The sequence below is a fragment of the Chelmon rostratus genome, chromosome 2 (assembly GCF_017976325.1).
Source record: "Chelmon rostratus isolate fCheRos1 chromosome 2, fCheRos1.pri, whole genome shotgun sequence".
NCBI classification, from domain to species: Eukaryota; Metazoa; Chordata; class Actinopteri; order Chaetodontiformes; family Chaetodontidae; genus Chelmon; species Chelmon rostratus.
Genome location: NC_055659.1, coordinates 19,945,851 through 19,963,569, shown reverse-complemented (window position 1 = coordinate 19,963,569; position 17,719 = coordinate 19,945,851). Strand labels below are relative to the sequence as shown.

Sequence of the window (17,719 nt, the reverse complement as noted above, 5' to 3'; positions counted from 1 at the left end):
TCTGGACACGGTTCTTGTCAAATTACTGGCTGTGGGAACATTGGAGCATTTTAATGTGGTTTGAATATGACTGAGATTTGTTATGCATAGCAGAAGGATTTACAGCCAACATTGCATTACCGCAACCGAGAGAAAGATTTATGTTGTCCAATGAGCCACATATCTGTTTTCCATGACAGATATTTTGACTAGTCATGGTAGGAAAAGCTCAGGTGTCGCTAATATTAATGATGGATCTGTACTGTTCAAGTAAGTCATGACAGTGAGCCAGTGTGAATAACATCATTCGTTCTAGTTTTTTACACCTGTGCTTTTTCAACTGTGACATGTCAAGATATCCTCTGTGAAAAAGGGCTGTTTTTCTTAAATATATACCAAGTGAGGAATATTTAAAGTTCTGTTGTTATTCTGTTGATAGACCCTTGTGCTTTATTAACCTTTCCAGGGGCATCATTACTGTTATTGTGACACCTGCGCTTTTCCTTAAATGACAGACGAGAGAAAGCTTTATTCTTACTTTTCAGTAGGTATTCTAACTCTAGCTTTTAACCCTTTAAATTCATTCTGAAAACAGCTTGTTTTTCTTGTCCAATTAAAAGTTAAGTGGTTTTATTAGAAACACTTCTAATGAACTTTGGAGGTAACCAGAGCTGTCTGTATACCAACCAAGTCTGTATATAGAGACCTGCCTCCCCAAAAGGTTTGGCTCAACGCAATCTATAACAGTCGTTAGATAGCTTATCAGTACCACTTTAGTTTGCTTATTCACATATAATACAAGACAATTACAATGGATACTCAATTACTACTTTATTAAAAAATAACATTTAATACGCAATGATACACCACTGTACAGTAGAGTGTGTGTGTGTGTGTGTACGCAGGGGAAGCAAAGGTGTCCCAGAGATGACTGAGTGAAGGGCTGCTGGTCAGCTGTGAGGACATGCTGTAGTTGTCTCATGCTGCATTCATCACACATAGAGGTTTCATTGGTGTGCATCCCAGAGCAAACAACTGAGCATAGGCACACCCTGAAGGTACCACATTTTATTTAGCTCATCTTTCAGCAGGACATTCAGGTGCAGATTGTTATTTTTGCTTTTAATTGTTACTGACATGTACATTCCTGCGACAAGGGTCTAATCCCATGGGAAAACTGACAAACCCTGAGTTTCTGACTTTTCTAATAGCTGTTTCAAGTCAGATATTAGTTTTTCTGGTATGCTCTAATGTTATGAATGCAGCATTAGTCCTGAGAGGAGAAAGGTAACTGTAGGGCCAACTGTTCTGGGGTCAGTCCAAGATGGGCAGAGGAAGTACCTGATTCTATGATAAATCAACCATCACTTCTGAAAACTGAGACCACTCCAAAAATATCTCACATGTGAATGACTATTGTGGTGGAAACACAGGTGAGCATACATTTTTCCTGACTGAGACCCCTGAAAAAAACACAGAAAGGTTCAGCCAACACTGTATGGCCCTATTACAGAGTGTATTTCTGCATCCTCTTAAACAGATGCCATAGTGCATGTCATAAAAAAGACACCACAAAAATCCTAAATGTATGGTAGACTGAGACTAGTGGTATTTTACAGAATATCACATTATTTCACAAAAGTGGAGCAGTCTCACAATAGATTTGTCCATATTCCAATGGACAACATGAAGCACTGACAATGTGAGATGGCAGTATTTAGCTCTGCAACAATGTAACAGCACTCAGAAGAAAAAGGACGTTAAAATAAAGACAAAAATTGAGATAAGTGCCAGACTTCTTCTTGTAAGTGGGTCCAGTCCACAGTTTACGGGGGCATTTCAATAGCTTTTTGTTTGCCTTAATTTTGTGTCATTTTTTAAATTGCTAAAAAATAAAAACTACTGGCAGTGTTAGACTCAGCCAGATGACACAAAGGCTTCATTAGTCATCAATTTTCTGGTTAATTGGGAAAATGGAGTTTCATGCATGCACTGACTCTTAATTTTAGGTCCTAAAGTAATTATTGCAAACCAGATTATTGCAGTCTGGAGATTTTAAACTCAAGTGGAAACTTATGGGTATGAAGCGACTGGTTGACAAGCCGTGACCGTGCTGAACATTGTTGCATTTCTTAATGCTTCTCAATTTCAAGGCATGTGTGGAAGACTTCATCATGCTAATTATATGACTAAGGAAAGGCTCAATAATTCAGAAAGGCTAGCTACTAACTCAAATTGTGTCTTAGAGATTTAATACTCAGTGACAAGTACAAAATTAAGTAAATGACATACTAAACTGGCTAATACAAATTCTATTGAGGGACTATGGCATGGAGAAGTATTAGGTTAGATAAGAAACTTTCTCTAAGAGTTGCAGAATCCCTAGTTCTTGGAAAGTAGAAAAAAAGCCTCGTCCTAATGGCAGCAATGTTAGCTTTTTGTAGGAAAGCTTCCCACATCAATGTGATTCACAAACTTGTTGTTTAACAACACACTTGCATCATTGCCCTGAGAAATATGTACCCTCGCGGCTATGGGTCTGGAGATGCCTTTTGATTTTGTCAGAGCGGCTAAAGCATTTGCCACACACAGGGCAACTGTATGGCTTCTCCCCAGTATGGATCCTCATGTGTACTTTCAGGTGAGCCATCTGTGTGAAGCCCTTTCCACAAATCTGGCAGCGGAATGGTTTTTCTCCTGTGTGACTACGCTGGTGCTCCTGGAGTCTGCCGGAGGAGCTGCAGCATTTCCCACATACTCCGCAGCGGTATGGTTTTTCTCGCGTGTGCACTTGAACATGCACATGTAGGTGGCCAATGTGACTAAACGCCTCGCCACAAACCTTGCAGCAAAAGGACGACATGTGGCCTTGTAGGGGAGATTTTTGATGAGGGCAGTCCACAGCATTGGCTCCTTGGTTGCGCATGTGAGAGGCCTGTCCTCGGTTAGCTCCAGTTCCATTGCCCTTTGCACCAACCATCTGTCCTCCATTCTCCACCCCAATAATGTCAATGTTGTTCTCATTTGAGCAGTTTGGGTTGACTGGTGCGAGGGGCTGGGCGCCGCTGTTGGACGAAGTCGAGCCTCTGTGGCCTCCTCCACTCTCTACCTTCACATGTCTTGAGGGGCCTCGAGATCCAGGGTCCCTCTCTCTGTTCTCCACACCTTGACTCTGAGGGAGGTTGGATGTGTGGGGGCCATCCTGAGGATATTCATTTCCAACACGCGGGGGAGTGAACATGTTCTCTGGTGTGCTGCAAGAGCCATGGCCACGAAGCTGATCATCTCCTTGACTGGCCCGCAGATCTCTTTTGTCCTTAATCTGAATAGGGATACGCTCTTCATGGCCCATGCTGGGACTCCACTCACGCCGTGGATGCTCACCATCCTCCTCGTCCAACAGCGCCATGGACGGACGATCTGAGAACACAACAGATAAGAGGGAAATATTAAGTGCAATTCTGCAAACACAATTGCGTCCGTGGCACAGTGCAACACAGGTTGATATTTATATGACATATGACACAAAATTTTTGTTTTCTTGTGAATGTTGTATTTAAATCTCAAAATTGATTTGATAGTTAACTTAGCTGTATTTGAACACAAGGCTTTGCCTTTGATGACAGCCTTGCACACTATTGGCATCCTCTGAGTTAGCTTCATGAGGTCATCTCCTGGAATGCTTTTCAACTAACAGCTGTGCCTTGTCAAAAGTTAGTTAGTGAAATTTCTTGCCTTCTTAATACATTTGAGACCATCAGTTGTGTTTTGCAGGGGCAGTGTTAGTAAACAGTAAATAGCCCTATTTCACTACTGTAGTAATCCATATCATAGCAAGAACCACTCAACAAAGTAAAGAGAAATGACAGTCCAGCTTTACTTTAAGATATGTCAGTCAATCTGGAGTATTTCAAGACCTTTGAATGTATCTTCAAGTGCATATGCAAAAACCATCACGCAATATGATGAAACTGTGTGTAATGCTGCTGCTGCACTGCAATTTCCCAGCTTGGGATAAATAAAGTGTATCTACCTATCTATCTAGATCTCATGAGGACCGTCCCAGGAAAGGAAGCCAGAGAGCTACCTCTGCTGCACAGGATACACTCATTACATTTAGCAGCCCCAGAAATGGACAAATAACAGCACCAGAGATTAAAGCCCACATTAATGCTTCAGAGTTCAAGTAGCCAACACGTCTCAACGGTTCAGAGGAGATTGTGTGAATCAGAGACAAACAAGAAGAGAATTGTTTAACACAGAGAATGGGCATTAGACCAGTGGAAATTTGTTCTTTGGTCTTTGAAGTCCAAACTTCAAATTTTCGGTTCCAACTGCTGTGTCGTTGTGAGATGCAGAGAAGGTTAATGAATGGTACGTGCATGTGTGGTTCCCAGGGTGAAGCAAGCAAGGAAGAGGAGAAGGTGTAGGGGTGCTTTGCTGCTGACAATGTTGGTGATTTATTCAAAGCACACTTTACCAGCATGGCTACCACGGCCTTCTGCAGCAACATGCCATCCCATCTGGTTTGTGCTTGGTGGGACTATCATTTGTTTTCCAACAAGACAATAACTCAAATGCACCTCCAGGCTATGTAAGGTCTATTTGACCAAGTAACTTAGAGCTGCATCAGATGACCTCCACAATCACCCAACCTGAACCCAGTTGAGATGGTTTGCAGAGTGAAGGAAAAGCAGCCAAAAAAGTTCTCAGTATATGTGGGAGCTCCTTCAGATTGAAAAGCATCCTAGGTGACAAACCCATAAAGCTAACAGTATGCAAAGTTGACATAAAAGCAAAAGGTGGCTACTTTGCAGAACCTAAAACTGAAGAAAACCCTTTCAATGAGAAGGAGTCCAAACTTTTGACCGTTACGGTATTTACCCCTGCTGACAGAAAAAAGACGGATGTCAAGTGAAAGTGTGTGTAAAAAAATATCTACAAATGCACTGAAATTAAGAGTGCATAGAATATTAACAGTCATGCATAGCGGCATCTTCGGCAACACTTGGTCAGCAGGTTCAGCCAAAGGTCTATGATAGGGAGTTTTAAGATTGTAGTAAACAAACGCAAACTCTGATACAACAGGTGAATATTGCGTACTTGTTTAGGCAATGTTCACTTCTATCTACCCTTGTCAAACAATTTATGAATTAGTACAATGACCACGTCAAAATGCACTCAAGTATCCACACATAGCTATATGCTAACCTGGGTGTAGGCTAGTCTGCTAAACTAGCGGACTGGCTAACGAACAAAGGTTGCTAACGTGCTAGCCGCTCCACAACAACAGCAGCTAACGTAAACTAGCTCGCTAACAGCTAAAGTTAACTTGCTTGGAAGTGGGGTAACATTATTCCGAGGCTCTCTGCTGTGTTGTGACATTGGTCCTGTACGTAGTCGTTTCCGTTTCGCTACATACTGCCACACCACAGACTCGGCTGATAGGACATATAGGGGCGCAACTGCACCGTTAGCTTTCAGCGGAGCTAACCTGGCCATATTTCAATTCCAGCTTCTCGCAGCCTGCGTCTCAGATGGTCGTTCTCCCGCTCCCGGATCGCAATCTCCTCCTGGTACTCCAAAATCGTGTCCTCAACAGACTTGTAGATCTCCTGCGCAGCAAGCATGAGACGCTCAGTCAAAAAGACGTTTAAAAACTGCAGTTTGGTCATTTTCTTGGGTTGCGAGGAGATCTTGCTACCATCCAAAATGGACCAAAAAGATGCTCGACCCAATCACGTGACCCGGAGTTGCTTCTTCTTCTTCTTCTTCTTCTTCTTCTCATTCCCTTCTACTTCTTTCCCTAAGACTTTCTGTGACCCCGCTGATTCTGATGACTTAACACGATGCACAGTTTCAGCCTGGACAAAATCCCTTTGTAGGAAGGTTAAATTTAAGCCTTGTTTTGGGTTAGCCGAGGTTAAAACCAGGTCACAGAATCTGACACTTGCTACTATTATCGTGACAGTACAGTATACCCTAATGCTGAGAGGTACGACATTTAGCAAATAGCTATACAATGCAACAGAAAGTGCCAACATGTTTCATACTAATCCATATCCCTATTCTGCAAACTCTGTACAGACGATGTTTGTCATATGGTTTATCAACAATGGAATTTATCTGTGGCCTCGTTGTTATAATTTTGAGCAAGAAATTAGTGAGGCTCAGCACATAAGTAGCCTATTATTATGCATCAGTATAATAACTGTTTCCTCCTCCATCAGTTTTCACACTGAAGTAAGAATCTCACATTTAAATTGAGCCATCATACACATCCCACAATAGAAATCACTTTTAAAAAACTAAACATACACATGCATACTAAAACTTGTTCAGTATATTGTTAATTGGTTAGAGAATTCAAAATGTACAGGACAAATATAAAGGTATGCAAATACATAAAAGTAAATGGGACACAGCTTGGCCTCTAGCTCAAGAGCTGAAAGACAATTTAGGTATGAGCCTTAAATTGTTATTAACAGGTGGTTTTCAATTTTGATGCAAACAGAGAAAGTGACTTTTCTAATACTGCATGTGTGTATGCAGAGTGTGGGATTATACTGTATAGTGTGTCATAGACTCATTGACACCAACATTGTATTGTACGAGAGTGCAAAACAGATTTTTATTCTCATTGTCTTAGACAACAAAATAACAGTTTATCATATTACAATTACAGTTTATTATATTACATTTCTGTTACAACTGTGAATATTCCATACATTTTTGGCAGTATATTTTTTATGACAATATTTTTTATAGTAGTTCTTTGTACAAAATGTACATATATATATTTAGCATAAAGTTTCTATTTTGTATTTCTCTATTCTGTTGTTATTTCCCAACTGCTATTTCCTGCTGCCTGTAACACCCGAATTTCCCTGGCTGGGGATTAATAAAGTCTTATCTTATCTTATCTTATCTTATCTTATCTTATCTTATCTTATCTTAACATAACAAAAAATAAAGCCATTAGAAACTGCTGATATAATTACTATACAAATATCAGTATGTAATAGAATATATAAAGTGCAAAATAATATTTTTGTATTTCAAATTCTTAAATGAAACACATTATATATAAGTCAGTGATGTTTTCAAATTATTTTTAAAAGTAGGTTCACTTAACTATATGTGTTTCTTTTTGCCACTGATTCATTCTGCAGTGACTGCTACTCCCTGTTGCATTATTTTTGGAATATTTCTAAAAATACGGTTATCACGGCATTATGTGCTCCGGCGCAGCAGAGGGCGCCTCTCAAGCTGACGAAAGCGGAAGTGACAAACACCAAACTTGTTCACTCCTCCACGTGTGAGAGCAGCACAGTCACATTGGCAGGTCCACAGCTCCACGATGAAACGGCCAAGTAAGTGCGCACTGATAGTGATGGTCCAGTAATATACGGTCTTAATAAAATGAACAACTCTATAAGGTTTTCTTGTTCGGTTAATCCACCTAGCTAAGAAGCTTACTGTTTTAATCGTTAACAACAGTCATTGGTCTGTTTGCATTAGCTTCGTTTTTAGCCAGCAGGTCAAGCAACGTTAAATTGTTTTATGTTTGCCCTTTTCCTATAGAGTTAAGGAAAGCCAGCAAGCGGCTCTCTTGTTCAAAGCGTTATAAAATACAGAAAAAGGTAAGAGTCTGAATATTGTTATTATGACCAACGACTTGACATATTAAGGTTAACAGCTTTATGGGCGATGGGGCCTGTGTGAACGAGATTGCTACTGCTGCTCTAATGAATGTCTACAAAACAACGAGCGACGTTACATTCTGGTGTTGTGTATTTAGGTCCGGGAGCACAACAGAAAGCTAAGAAAAGAGGCAAAGAAGAAAGGAGTGCACAAACGAGCAAAGAAGGACCCCGGTGTACCCAGCAGTGCTCCCTTCAAAGAGGAGGTCCTCAGAGAGGCAGAGGAGAGGAGGCAACAGGTTAGCAGCCATTTGCTATTCTGGTGCACTATATCTCAGCAACTACCTTGTATTAAAACAGTGTCACTTTCCAGAGTAATGTCTGGATCTGCTCTGGTCCCTGACTCCCAAAAGTGGTTTAAGACTTCAATTGTCTTAGTCTTAGCGTAAATCTATGGGCCAAGATATTCTCAGCATTAAAATGTGTTGGGAAACTGGACTGTATGTATAAGTGTCCTTCTATTTGTGGTAAAGTCTTTTTCTATCACTCGATCACTTATTTATTTTTGTCTCACAGATAGAAGAAGAAAAACAAAGAAAGAGACAAGCTAAAAAAGAGGAGCGAGCCCAGAAGAGGAAAAAGGAGAAAGAGGCTGAAAGTAAAGAAACAGAACCCAAGGCCAAGAGGGCTCGGGAGGTAAAAGGCAAACACTGAAATCATCCGTCAGTTCAGATTTTTATCACTTGACTGTTGACTTAACTTTTTTTTGTGGTCATGTTTCCATAGGATGATCTTATAAAGCCCTCAGAGAAACAGACCCCCCCAGACAAGAATTCAAAACAGTACCTTTGCTCTCAATTAAACAAGGTAAAATTACCCAATCCTAGTCAGTGCTTCACTGTAGAAAGGAATGGCATTTCTGATAGTCCTCAACCTGACCTCTCTCTCCACTTTTTCAGGTAATTGATGCGTCAGATGTAGTGTTAGAAGTCCTCGATGCTCGCGATCCACTGGGGTGCAGGTGTCCACAGCTGGAGCAGGCGGTGCTGCAGAGGGAAGGCAACAAAAAACTTCTTTTGGTTCTAAACAAAATAGGTAAATGGACGTGAGGGGCTGCCATGTTAATTTTATGTTAAGTAACCACACACTTATGAACAGGTTCGTGATCTGTCATGAGTTTGAATAGAAAAAAACGGGTTGTCTGGACTTTTCTTCAGTGTTTGATTTTCTGTCTTGTAGATCTGGTACCAAAAGAAAATGTGGAGAGGTGGATACAGTGTTTACAGCTGGAGTTTCCGGTGGTGGCGTTTAAAGCATCAACACAGATAAAGGACAAAACAGTGGTAGGAGGTGTATGCAGCATATGATCCTTTTTATATGAAGAAAGTTAAAGGTGCCATGTCCATCTTTTTGGCAGGAAGTAAAGTGTTTACCACTCCTTCCTTCCCACAGTTGGGATTGTTTTTATAGCTGCTGTTAATTTTGTTTTTATGTCATTGCAATATGGAGGATTGAGAAGGTTCAGCAGCTTGTGTTGTGCTGTTATAACTGGTTATAACCTCCAAGAGTAACAAACAAAACACACAAATTAGGTGGCTCTGTCACAAGCAGAGCTTCTGTGTGTTTGTGAACAAGCTAGTTTCCAATGTGTGTATGCTGTATTATTCAGACAGTGGGAGGGAGCTTCATGCCATTTAAAATGCAAACCAAAGAAACCCAAATGTCATGGACGGTACTTAAAGTAATATACATTCTGTCTTCACCAGCAAGCCAAGAAGCGCAGGATAGTGGCCTCCAATGAAGTCCTGGACAAATCCAGAGCAGCAGCCTCCTTTGGGAACAGCTGTCTCGCTAAGCTCCTTACAAGTTTGGCTAACACACAGAATAATGATTCCCTCAGAGTGGGCGTAGTTGGTAAGCACAGCGTCTTCCTTTTAAAAGTGTGTTCTGTCAGTTGTGTATTTAGACAAAGTAATGAGTTCCATGAGGACTTCCGTTAAATGTGTGGTTGAATTTGTACAAAGAACATAGTCTGAATGTTCATCTTGGATGTGATCTCCTTTTACCCTCAGGTTTTCCTAATGTGGGGAAGAGCAGCATCATTAACAGTATGAAGGGGATCCTTGCATGCAATGTCAGTGTCAAGAGAGGCGTCACAAAGTGAGTGACAAATAAGTCTAGCTAAGTGCAATTACAGCATTTTCTCTCAGATTATTGCATATTTAATCGAATCGTTCAAGTTGTATGAAGTTGTAATTAACATATCAACATATTTCTTAGGACCCTAGTATTTGTTGCTTATCCCCATAGTTAAATCTTACCTGTTAACTCCCTCTCAGATCCATGCAGGAGGTGCACATCTTAAAGAATGTGAAGCTAATAGACAGCCCAGGAGTCGTAGCCTCACCGTCCAACCCACCAGCCTCTATGGCTCTGAGGAGCCTGCAGGTGGAGGAGGGTCAGGAGACTGTGCTGGAGGCTGTCAGGACTCTGCTCAAGCAATGCGACAAGACACAGGTTTGAGGAGAGATGTGTCGAGTAGTGTGTGAGCTAGTTAGATGGGTTTGGGTGTTGTCTTGTAAATTAAAATAATTTCATCTGCTCTCATTGTTTCAGATCATGCTTCAATACAATGTCCCGGACTTCAGGAACTCTCTGGAGTTTTTAACCTTGTTCGCCAAAAAGCGAGGGTATCTGAAGAAGGGCGGAGTCCCTAACTCAGAGGAGGCAGCCACAGTTTTCCTTGCTGATTGGACAGGGTGAGTGTTCATATTTTTCTGAAAGATTAGGAGAGTTATAGTGTATCAGTGTGGAAATGAGGACAAAAGCGCAATTCTGTATTTCTTTATGAAGACTTCTAATCCAACTCTGATCCCAACACTGTACCAGGAAAACTGCATATATGTAAATACATAAAGCAGAGTAGGGAGTGCTCAGTCTTACTCCATCTCACAGGAGTCTGTGTCTCTGGTTTGGTGTCTCCTCAGAGCCAAGATGAGCTATCACTGTAAGCCACAGGAGAACCACAGCCTCCCTGCCTACATGTCCGACGCTGTGGTCGCTGAGATGCAGAACGGCTGGAACCTAAACCAACTGAAAAAGGGCAACGAGGAAACTCTGAAAGGTACTGGTGTGTAATTTGACTCGTTAAGCAGCAGATAAAGCCTACATAGTGGAGTTCTACCTGTTAACACTACTACTTTGTTAATTCAGTGTTTTCTGTTTGGCATATTTCGTCTCCCCACATGACACTGTATCACGCTGGATGCATTCATGTTTTATAACCCACTTGAAAAGCCTTAAAAAAGTGTTAGAGAAAGTGCAGCGGCTTTCTTCACAAAGGGTATAAAGAGCAATGAGGCCTCTTGGGGGTCACAAGAGGCCTTTTAGACTGCAGAATGAAAAGACTGAAGTAGCATCTGTCTGTGATGCTGAAAACAACTTTTGCCTATTTCTTTTTTTAAGGCGTTAAATTCCCAAACCAGGCCAGCAGTATAAGCCTCATCTCCAAAGGCCCGACTGCAGGCCTGCTCAGTGTCAGCTACATTTCTGAAGAAAAACCTGGTGCTGCAACCACAGAGGGAGAGGCAGGGCTGAATGACAAGAATACTGAGGTAACATGTAATATTTTTTTTTTGCTAGACACAGCTGCTCTAAATAATGGTAGCATCATGGTCTCCTGGAAATGAGGACAAAAACTCAAGTCTTAATTTTTCTATGAAGACTTCTAATCCAACTCTGATCCAGCTGGCAGGACCTTTTTATTTTGAAATCACTCTGTATCTTGAGGATCGTTGGACTTTAAATAAATATTTGCTCTTCTTGCAGCCTGAACAAACCACAGAGGACACAAATGAAACAGCAGAACCGGAGAAACCACAGAAGGCATCACTCAAAAGTATGTTCTGTGTTTGAAAATGATTAATTATTACTAAAATCTACACTTACTTGGTTTATTTATTTACATTTCACCTCGTCTTCCAGAAAAACCAGGCCATGTGCTGTTCCAGTCTGTCCCCATTGACCTCAGCCTCTCTACAGATGACGCCTATGACTTCAACACAGATTTTAAATGAGCTTTCCCTTCACACCGTTTCTTGATCTTGTGCCTGTGTTCATGTTATCTGGTGGCTCTGCAGACTGTCACATACATGCTGATGTAAAGGATCACTGTCAGACAGACAAAGTTGATTCAGAGTCACAGTGTGAAAGGCATTGCCTGGGTGGATGGTTTCAGGACCTGCTTCAAACTTTGAATGTGGAAGACCAGACAAGGACTAAGCCCTGCCCAGGAAATTGACTTTATGTGGTTTTGTGTATACACTTCTCCCAGATGTTCATTTGTAATATTTTCTTCATGCAAAATACTGTATATAGACGACATAAACGTAATAAACCCATTACAAAGTCTTCATCTTATATTTTTATGTGCCTCTACTGGTCGCCTTACTTACAGTATTTTTCCAAAATCAGGAATTGACACCGCAACAATGAGTTTCATGCTGTAGCGACATGTAAACTGCATTTTCTTTGCTTGTAGCTCTTACTTTACATCCAGTTTCAGGAAATATTACTAAACAGTAATCTTGGAAAGGACAAATCTTGAAAAACACCAGGTCTGTGACAGACAATTATAAAATCACAAGATTTAAATGATAAAAACATTTTATTTCATGTACTTTACAAAAGAAATATTTACAGCGGCAAAGTGTATGCTTTTTCAGGGTGTATAAAAATCCTGATGAGGATAAAACATGAGAATTTCATGAAAACATGTTCTTCAGTTTCTGCAGAGGCGCAGTTTGATAGTGGTCCGATATTAAGTCATTAAAAGCCGCACTGTTTAGTGAGAGGCAGTACAGTACTGAATTAGTGTTCATTTATGGCAAAGTTTATAGGTGGGACAGATCAAAGTAGTAGTGCATTAACTGGACTACATTTAACTGTAGGTGAATTGGAATTACAGTTCCTATTTGTGAAAATGCCACTCAGGATAATGGAATTGTAGAGGAAGTATTTTCTGTCTGACTGTGGTGGAAATGCTGAACTAAACACAGACCACTGTTAAAAGATGTAAGAACATGGATCTGATGAATATCTGCTATGAAGTATAAAAAGTTTTCCACAGGAAGTACTGAAGATTGAGGTAACAACACAAGTCATCTGCATGGCTAAAATATCAAACAGTTTAGACTGACCTAACTCAGGGGGGAAAGTGTTTGAACTGTTAAACTGTCGACTGCACTACACCAACGCTGAGGTAACTTTATAAACTGCTTTAGTACGCAAATAAAGCAGTATTGAGCTGCATGTAAACATAGCTATTTCAACTTGAACATGGCTGTCTTGGCACGTTGTCACATGGAATCCTATTACTGCACACTGGCACTGATGCATACATGGCTATGAAAGGTCATGATCTTGAGATGCAACAAGCCTCATGTTGAGAGGAAAACATTCCTCTTACCACAGGAAGATAACTGTGCCTCTTTAGTGAAATACTGGGTATAGAAAAAAAGGTTGGTTGTGTGTGTTCAAGGGAATGTGAGAGTACACAGGTCTACATGTTGGGAGGATGACAGAACTCAAGTACAGGGCTGGCGAGGGAGAAGGCCTTACTTTGTTCCTGAGATATCACGAGGTGCGGTCCTGCTGGGACTTGGCAGGTCGGAAGTTCCTGAAGCCAATTTTTCAATCTATTTGTCCCCTGCATGTCTTCGCACAGGATGGAATTTTCCAGTGGGGTCTGGAACAAACCACTTGTCCCACACGTCGGGAAAGGATGATGTTCTCCCCCACGGCTTATAGTGTCCATTCCAGTGGAGGAGTTTGGCAGCTTTCACAAACTGGGGGGAGTAGCGGTTTCCAGCTCCAGTAGTGCCTGAAAAACAAGGTTTTACCATCATATGATCTTTTAGATTTAAGTCATGCTGTCCATTGTCAAAAACATTCAAATCAAGCAGGAATTACATTCTGGTTTTGCAGTTAAAGAAGTAGTTCAACATTTTGGGAAGCATGCTTATTTGCTGGCTTGTCTAGAGTTAAATAAGAAGACTGATACCACTATCATTAGAGAAACAGATTTTCTGGGTTATATTAATATATTCTAGTTTCCTTTCAGTAACTAAGCAGAACTTACCAAGGTGCCTGATGTGCCACATGGGGTCGATGGCGGAGTGACGTTTGTAGAAAACAATGAGGAGTGGAGGGGTGGTGATACTCTCTGCCAGAGTCTTACTGTACAGATCCTCCCTGGGGAAACCAACAAATTTAGCTTAATATGACCAGAAAGAGTCCCTGACATAACAAGTTTGGAAAATGGAAATAAAATCCAGATTTTTGCCTTCAGTTTGTGTATATATTCACATACTGTGTGTTAAGTTGCATCCAGTGCTCCAGCTGCTGCGTGATGTTCTGGTTCCGCCACTCAGTCAGGTTGGCGATGATGACCCCAGGGTTGAAGGAGCATGTGTTGGCCCTCATCCCCAGCTTCTTGATAGCTTCCTTCTTGAAGTCCAGGAAGCCTATATAGTTATTCTATTGAAAAAAAGATTTGATCACACTAATGATACAGTTTTTTAGATAGCTGAGAGGAGTCAGCTCATTCAACAGATACCCACCTGATTTCCAGCTCCTCTAACAATGCCCTTAGCAGACGCTGAATCGCAGTCATCTGAGAAGGCAGCTGCGTGTCCTGGTTTGAGGTTGGTTTCATAGAGCTCCTGAATGTCCCCTGAGACCCAACAGAACAGGCAGCATCCATTCATTAATTCCCTTTTCTCTTATAGTTATAACATGTATATTTATGAGAGTTAATGAGTGAAAGGGTGCGTGAAAAATACATCTTCTGAGTGAAAAGTAGATGTAGAATGTCTTCATTCAGGTGGTGGTTTATGGTGGTGTCTTACCTTGTACAATGACATCATCATCCAAATAGATAGCTTTCTCTGCCTCGGGTATGTATACAGGGAGATAAAACCTGACAAAAGTCAACTGAAACACAGACAATTAATAGGATATTACCAGGAGGTTAGCGTAGGACAACTTAAATGAATATGAATATTTATGAGCATATAGTTGTCCCACCGGTTTTGCAGCCTCCAGTTTCTGTGGATCTTTTGATATCTTCCCGTTGAGGAGCTCAGGTTTGAAAATTACTATCTTATAGTTGACATTTTTTAGCTTTGTCTTACTGAGCCACACCCTGTTGATGAGAGAAAATGACTTAAATCAAACATTTCACAAATTCCTCTTAGCTTGGGGAGCCAAAGACATAGAGACCTACAGAACTATGGTACAATACACAATATATGGTATGCGTGATGTAGCAAGACAGACTTGCTCCATTGTCTTACTTCAGGTGATCGACCGTGTCATTCAGGGTCACAATGGTGAACGCGACATTGGCTTTACTGTTCTCGTAGACGCTGTTCATGGCAGCAACCACAGCACCGAGCCTGTCCCCAGCAGCAGTGATGAGGACAGGGATCTCCTCTCCTTTCCTCACCGCCTCTGGTCTGAGGTGTGAAGACAACTCTGATTCAAAGGGAAGAATCATCCCCGCATCTGCATGAAGGGATATTTGAGGTTTTGGAAGTTGTTTCCAAGGTTCAATTTTAATGCACTGAATTTGTCTGATTAGATGTTCACAACAATACACTCCATACTCTGAGGGGCAAAATTTTCCCCACATGTAGGTGCAGAGCAGCTGACACACAGTATGTATTTCCCCAGCACAAAGATGAACATACCTGGGTTTTCCTTGTGTAAAAAGTCACTGAGGTTGAGGAGATTTCGTTGAACAATGATCAGGAAAGCCACAGCCAGCAGCACAAGGATGACCACGTTTACTGAAATACACATTGGAGCGCTGATGTTAGTAGCAGCTGTGTGGGAACTGCTGGGAAGTAATGTTAGATGTAACTGGCAGCCTTTAAACCTTTAAATAGTTTCTAATTAACTGTTTTCGACTCACACTGTACTAACTAGACATAATCACAGATGTTTCAGAGAAGCAAATAAGCAACCATTTCATCTGACTCACCTCTCCTCAGTGTCATGACAACGACTTCATCCGTCACTCCAGCACGTCGGATGAAAATCACAAGGTAAAAACAAGTTTTAAAAAATGGCTTAGTTGACCTGAGTGCAGCCCGAGCTGTTCTTGCTGGCTAGCTAATGAGAACTAAGGTGAACCCGACTTGCTGCTGCACCACTGCGTGGCGACCGCATAAACGCCAACGGAACCACAAGCAAACTATCGGCTTTTAACTGTGAGTTCATATGGTTAGATGTGAAAAATATAAACAGCGTGGGTGAAGTCAGCTCTAAAAAGAAACCTCGTCGGACAGCAACTGTCATTTACACTACAGCCAAACTGCCAACTCAACATCAACAAGTTTATCCGTTATCACGTTTGCACGTAGTAATTGATGCCCATGCGTTTGCCTGATCGTAAAATTGTATTAGCTCATTGTTAATACTCTACAAAAATAATACAAATTTTGATTTTCTATGTATATGTGATTTCATGACTGGAGATTAAAGTTGAAAATTGTTTGCTATAAAAATAATAGCTAAGATAGGTAATAATTGTTAGACTTATTGACGGGCAGTCACTTAGGCACGCATAGCTTTCCACTAACGCCAAACCGAATTTGTAAACAAAGTGTAGCGTTTTACCCAATCCTGTTTATTTAAAGACATGTAAACCTGCGCAGCTAACAGAATAGGGAACCCTAAAGAGCAGCCGGATGGGTCCTTCACAACGAGACGTAGTCTTTGAAACCGGAAGTCAAACAGCTTCGGTTTGCATCCGCTCGATCCTGTTACTACTGTTTGCTTATGCTTGTTCATTTTAGTTGGAAAAATGTTGTCTATATTCAAGACCATTCCCACGCACATGGTAAGAGATAGTTAGCTTATTTGATGTTGAGCAGCAGAATAATGCTAGCCACTCATTCATGCTTTTTACTAAGCTAACATTAATTCCTAGCTAGCCAACGTAGCCTAGTGGTTAAAATAACGTTACATTGGTAACAGCTGCTAGCTAACGTTATGATATTCTTCAAAACAATAACCGCCCTCTCATCCATCGTAGCTTTTAACATCAAATAAAATCGAAGTTAACCTAACTCACAAGTAGTTAGTTGTTTGCTCGTGTTTTGGCACGCAATGTAGCTAAATGTACATTGGAAGTTAGCTTGATGCTGTGACTTAGTATCGTCAGTAACTTGTTTTTTCCCCCCATTACTTTACCTTGTTCCTAAGACCCGCTATGTATGTTTGCACAGATGAACCCATTACCATCCTTTCGTCAGTCTGAACTGATTTTGCGTTGTTAATGTTGCCCGTATCTTGTGTTGCAGGATTATAAGGGCCAGAAGCTGGCTGAACAGATTTTCCAAGGCATAATACTCATTTCAGCGGTAACTTATCATGATACATGCAAATTATTCAAAACAAGCCACTAAATGCGTTTTACCTGTAGTCAGGTTTTCTGATACCATTTGTATGGGCTTTTCCAGGTGATTGGATTCGTGTATGGTCTGATCATTGAACAGTTCGGGTGGACAGTGTACATAGTCTTGGGTGGTTTTGCTGTGTCCTGTGTGGTAAGTTTTTTGTTGTCTGTTATACACTTGCCATTCAATACGAGACAATGCATAGGACAATTAGACAAATTAAGTGCACATTGTGGGGGCACAAACAACAGCCAACATGATATAATTTTTTATGTTCCTGTGCTTGATTTTAGTTGACCCTGCCTCCATGGCCTATGTATAGACGGAATCCTCTGTCCTGGCAGCCAGTTGTACCAGAGACCAGCGGGGAGTCCAGCCAAAAACCTCAGGAAAGTCTCAAGAAGAAGAAGCACAAATAGCTGAAAATGACCCCTGCCTTTTATATCGGAAATTATTTTGAATTTTGTCTCACAGTTCACATTTGAAGCATTTGGGAGGATAATGTTGTTACAGTGTTTCTCAGTCAGCAATGAAATTCTTCTGTGTCAAAATAATAAAAACATCTGATACTGTCTGTGTTTTGTAAATGGGATGTTTTTGTTTTAATTTGGTGCTTATCAACACTATAGAAAA

General features: G+C 41.0%; 4 protein-coding genes and 1 non-coding gene across 6 annotated transcripts; 3 read left to right on the top strand and 2 right to left on the bottom strand.

Moving 5' to 3' along the window:
* Positions 1-797: 797 nt before the first annotated feature.
* LOC121622092 (zinc finger and SCAN domain-containing protein 22-like) lies at positions 798-5,686 on the bottom strand. Of its 2 annotated transcripts, none has more exons than XM_041958930.1 (2): positions 5,474-5,686; positions 798-3,399 (listed from the first exon to the last, which is right to left on the bottom strand). In XM_041958930.1, the coding sequence occupies exons 1-2, from the start codon at positions 5,652-5,654 to the stop codon at positions 2,480-2,482; spliced, it is 1,101 nt and encodes a 366-aa protein (XP_041814864.1). In that variant the 5' UTR covers positions 5,655-5,686; the 3' UTR covers positions 798-2,479. The 2 variants fall into 2 exon arrangements, with proteins under 2 accessions (XP_041814864.1, XP_041814872.1); XM_041958938.1 differs by lacking the exon at positions 5,474-5,686 and adding an exon at positions 5,191-5,369.
* Positions 5,687-7,290: 1,604 nt separating this feature from the next.
* On the top strand, positions 7,291-12,024 carry gnl3 (guanine nucleotide binding protein-like 3 (nucleolar)). The gene is made up of 15 exons (XM_041957161.1): positions 7,291-7,352; positions 7,564-7,622; positions 7,781-7,921; positions 8,199-8,318; positions 8,409-8,489; positions 8,582-8,717; positions 8,862-8,965; positions 9,389-9,536; positions 9,695-9,782; positions 9,962-10,139; positions 10,239-10,381; positions 10,610-10,746; positions 11,088-11,236; positions 11,451-11,520; positions 11,607-12,024. The coding sequence occupies exons 1-15, from the start codon at positions 7,340-7,342 to the stop codon at positions 11,696-11,698; spliced, it is 1,659 nt and encodes a 552-aa protein (XP_041813095.1). The 5' UTR covers positions 7,291-7,339; the 3' UTR covers positions 11,699-12,024.
* On the top strand, positions 9,127-9,259 carry LOC121625209. Its single transcript, XR_006007897.1, has one exon. It is a non-coding gene; the product is annotated as a small nucleolar RNA SNORA47 (small nucleolar RNA).
* A 245-nt stretch (positions 12,025-12,269) lies between the features above and the next one.
* Positions 12,270-16,012, bottom strand: glt8d1 (glycosyltransferase 8 domain containing 1). The gene is made up of 9 exons (XM_041956411.1): positions 15,667-16,012; positions 15,374-15,472; positions 14,978-15,188; positions 14,709-14,826; positions 14,531-14,615; positions 14,243-14,355; positions 13,993-14,159; positions 13,762-13,874; positions 12,270-13,503 (listed from the first exon to the last, which is right to left on the bottom strand). Exons 1-9 carry the CDS (start codon positions 15,680-15,682, stop codon positions 13,319-13,321), a joined length of 1,107 nt encoding a protein of 368 aa, XP_041812345.1. The 5' UTR covers positions 15,683-16,012; the 3' UTR covers positions 12,270-13,318.
* A 359-nt stretch (positions 16,013-16,371) lies between these two features.
* spcs1 (signal peptidase complex subunit 1) lies at positions 16,372-17,660 on the top strand. The gene is made up of 4 exons (XM_041956424.1): positions 16,372-16,527; positions 16,991-17,050; positions 17,150-17,236; positions 17,380-17,660. The coding sequence occupies exons 1-4, from the start codon at positions 16,492-16,494 to the stop codon at positions 17,503-17,505; spliced, it is 309 nt and encodes a 102-aa protein (XP_041812358.1). The 5' UTR covers positions 16,372-16,491; the 3' UTR covers positions 17,506-17,660.
* The last annotated feature ends 59 nt before the right edge of the window (positions 17,661-17,719 follow it).

Excerpts from the sequence above, each read along its gene's own strand:
- LOC121622092 (XM_041958930.1), bottom strand. The coding sequence starts at position 5,654 with ATGACCAAACTGCAGTTTTTAAACGTCTTTTTGACTGAGCGTCTCATG. Across the intron at positions 3,400-5,473 it reads TGGAATTGAAATATGGCCAG|ATCGTCCGTCCATGGCGCTG; the intron begins GTTAGCTCCGCT and ends TTGTGTTCTCAG.
- gnl3 (XM_041957161.1), top strand. Across the intron at positions 7,623-7,780 it reads GTTATAAAATACAGAAAAAG|GTCCGGGAGCACAACAGAAA; the intron begins GTAAGAGTCTGA and ends TTGTGTATTTAG. Across the intron at positions 11,237-11,450 it reads TGAATGACAAGAATACTGAG|CCTGAACAAACCACAGAGGA; the intron begins GTAACATGTAAT and ends CTCTTCTTGCAG.
- glt8d1 (XM_041956411.1), bottom strand. Across the intron at positions 14,827-14,977 it reads GACACGGTCGATCACCTGAA|GGTGTGGCTCAGTAAGACAA; the intron begins GTAAGACAATGG and ends TCTCATCAACAG. Across the intron at positions 14,356-14,530 it reads TGATGATGTCATTGTACAAG|GGGACATTCAGGAGCTCTAT; the intron begins GTAAGACACCAC and ends GTTGGGTCTCAG.
- spcs1 (XM_041956424.1), top strand. The coding sequence starts at position 16,492 with ATGTTGTCTATATTCAAGACCATTCCCACGCACATG. Across the intron at positions 16,528-16,990 it reads AGACCATTCCCACGCACATG|GATTATAAGGGCCAGAAGCT; the intron begins GTAAGAGATAGT and ends CTTGTGTTGCAG. Across the intron at positions 17,237-17,379 it reads GTTTTGCTGTGTCCTGTGTG|TTGACCCTGCCTCCATGGCC; the intron begins GTAAGTTTTTTG and ends GCTTGATTTTAG.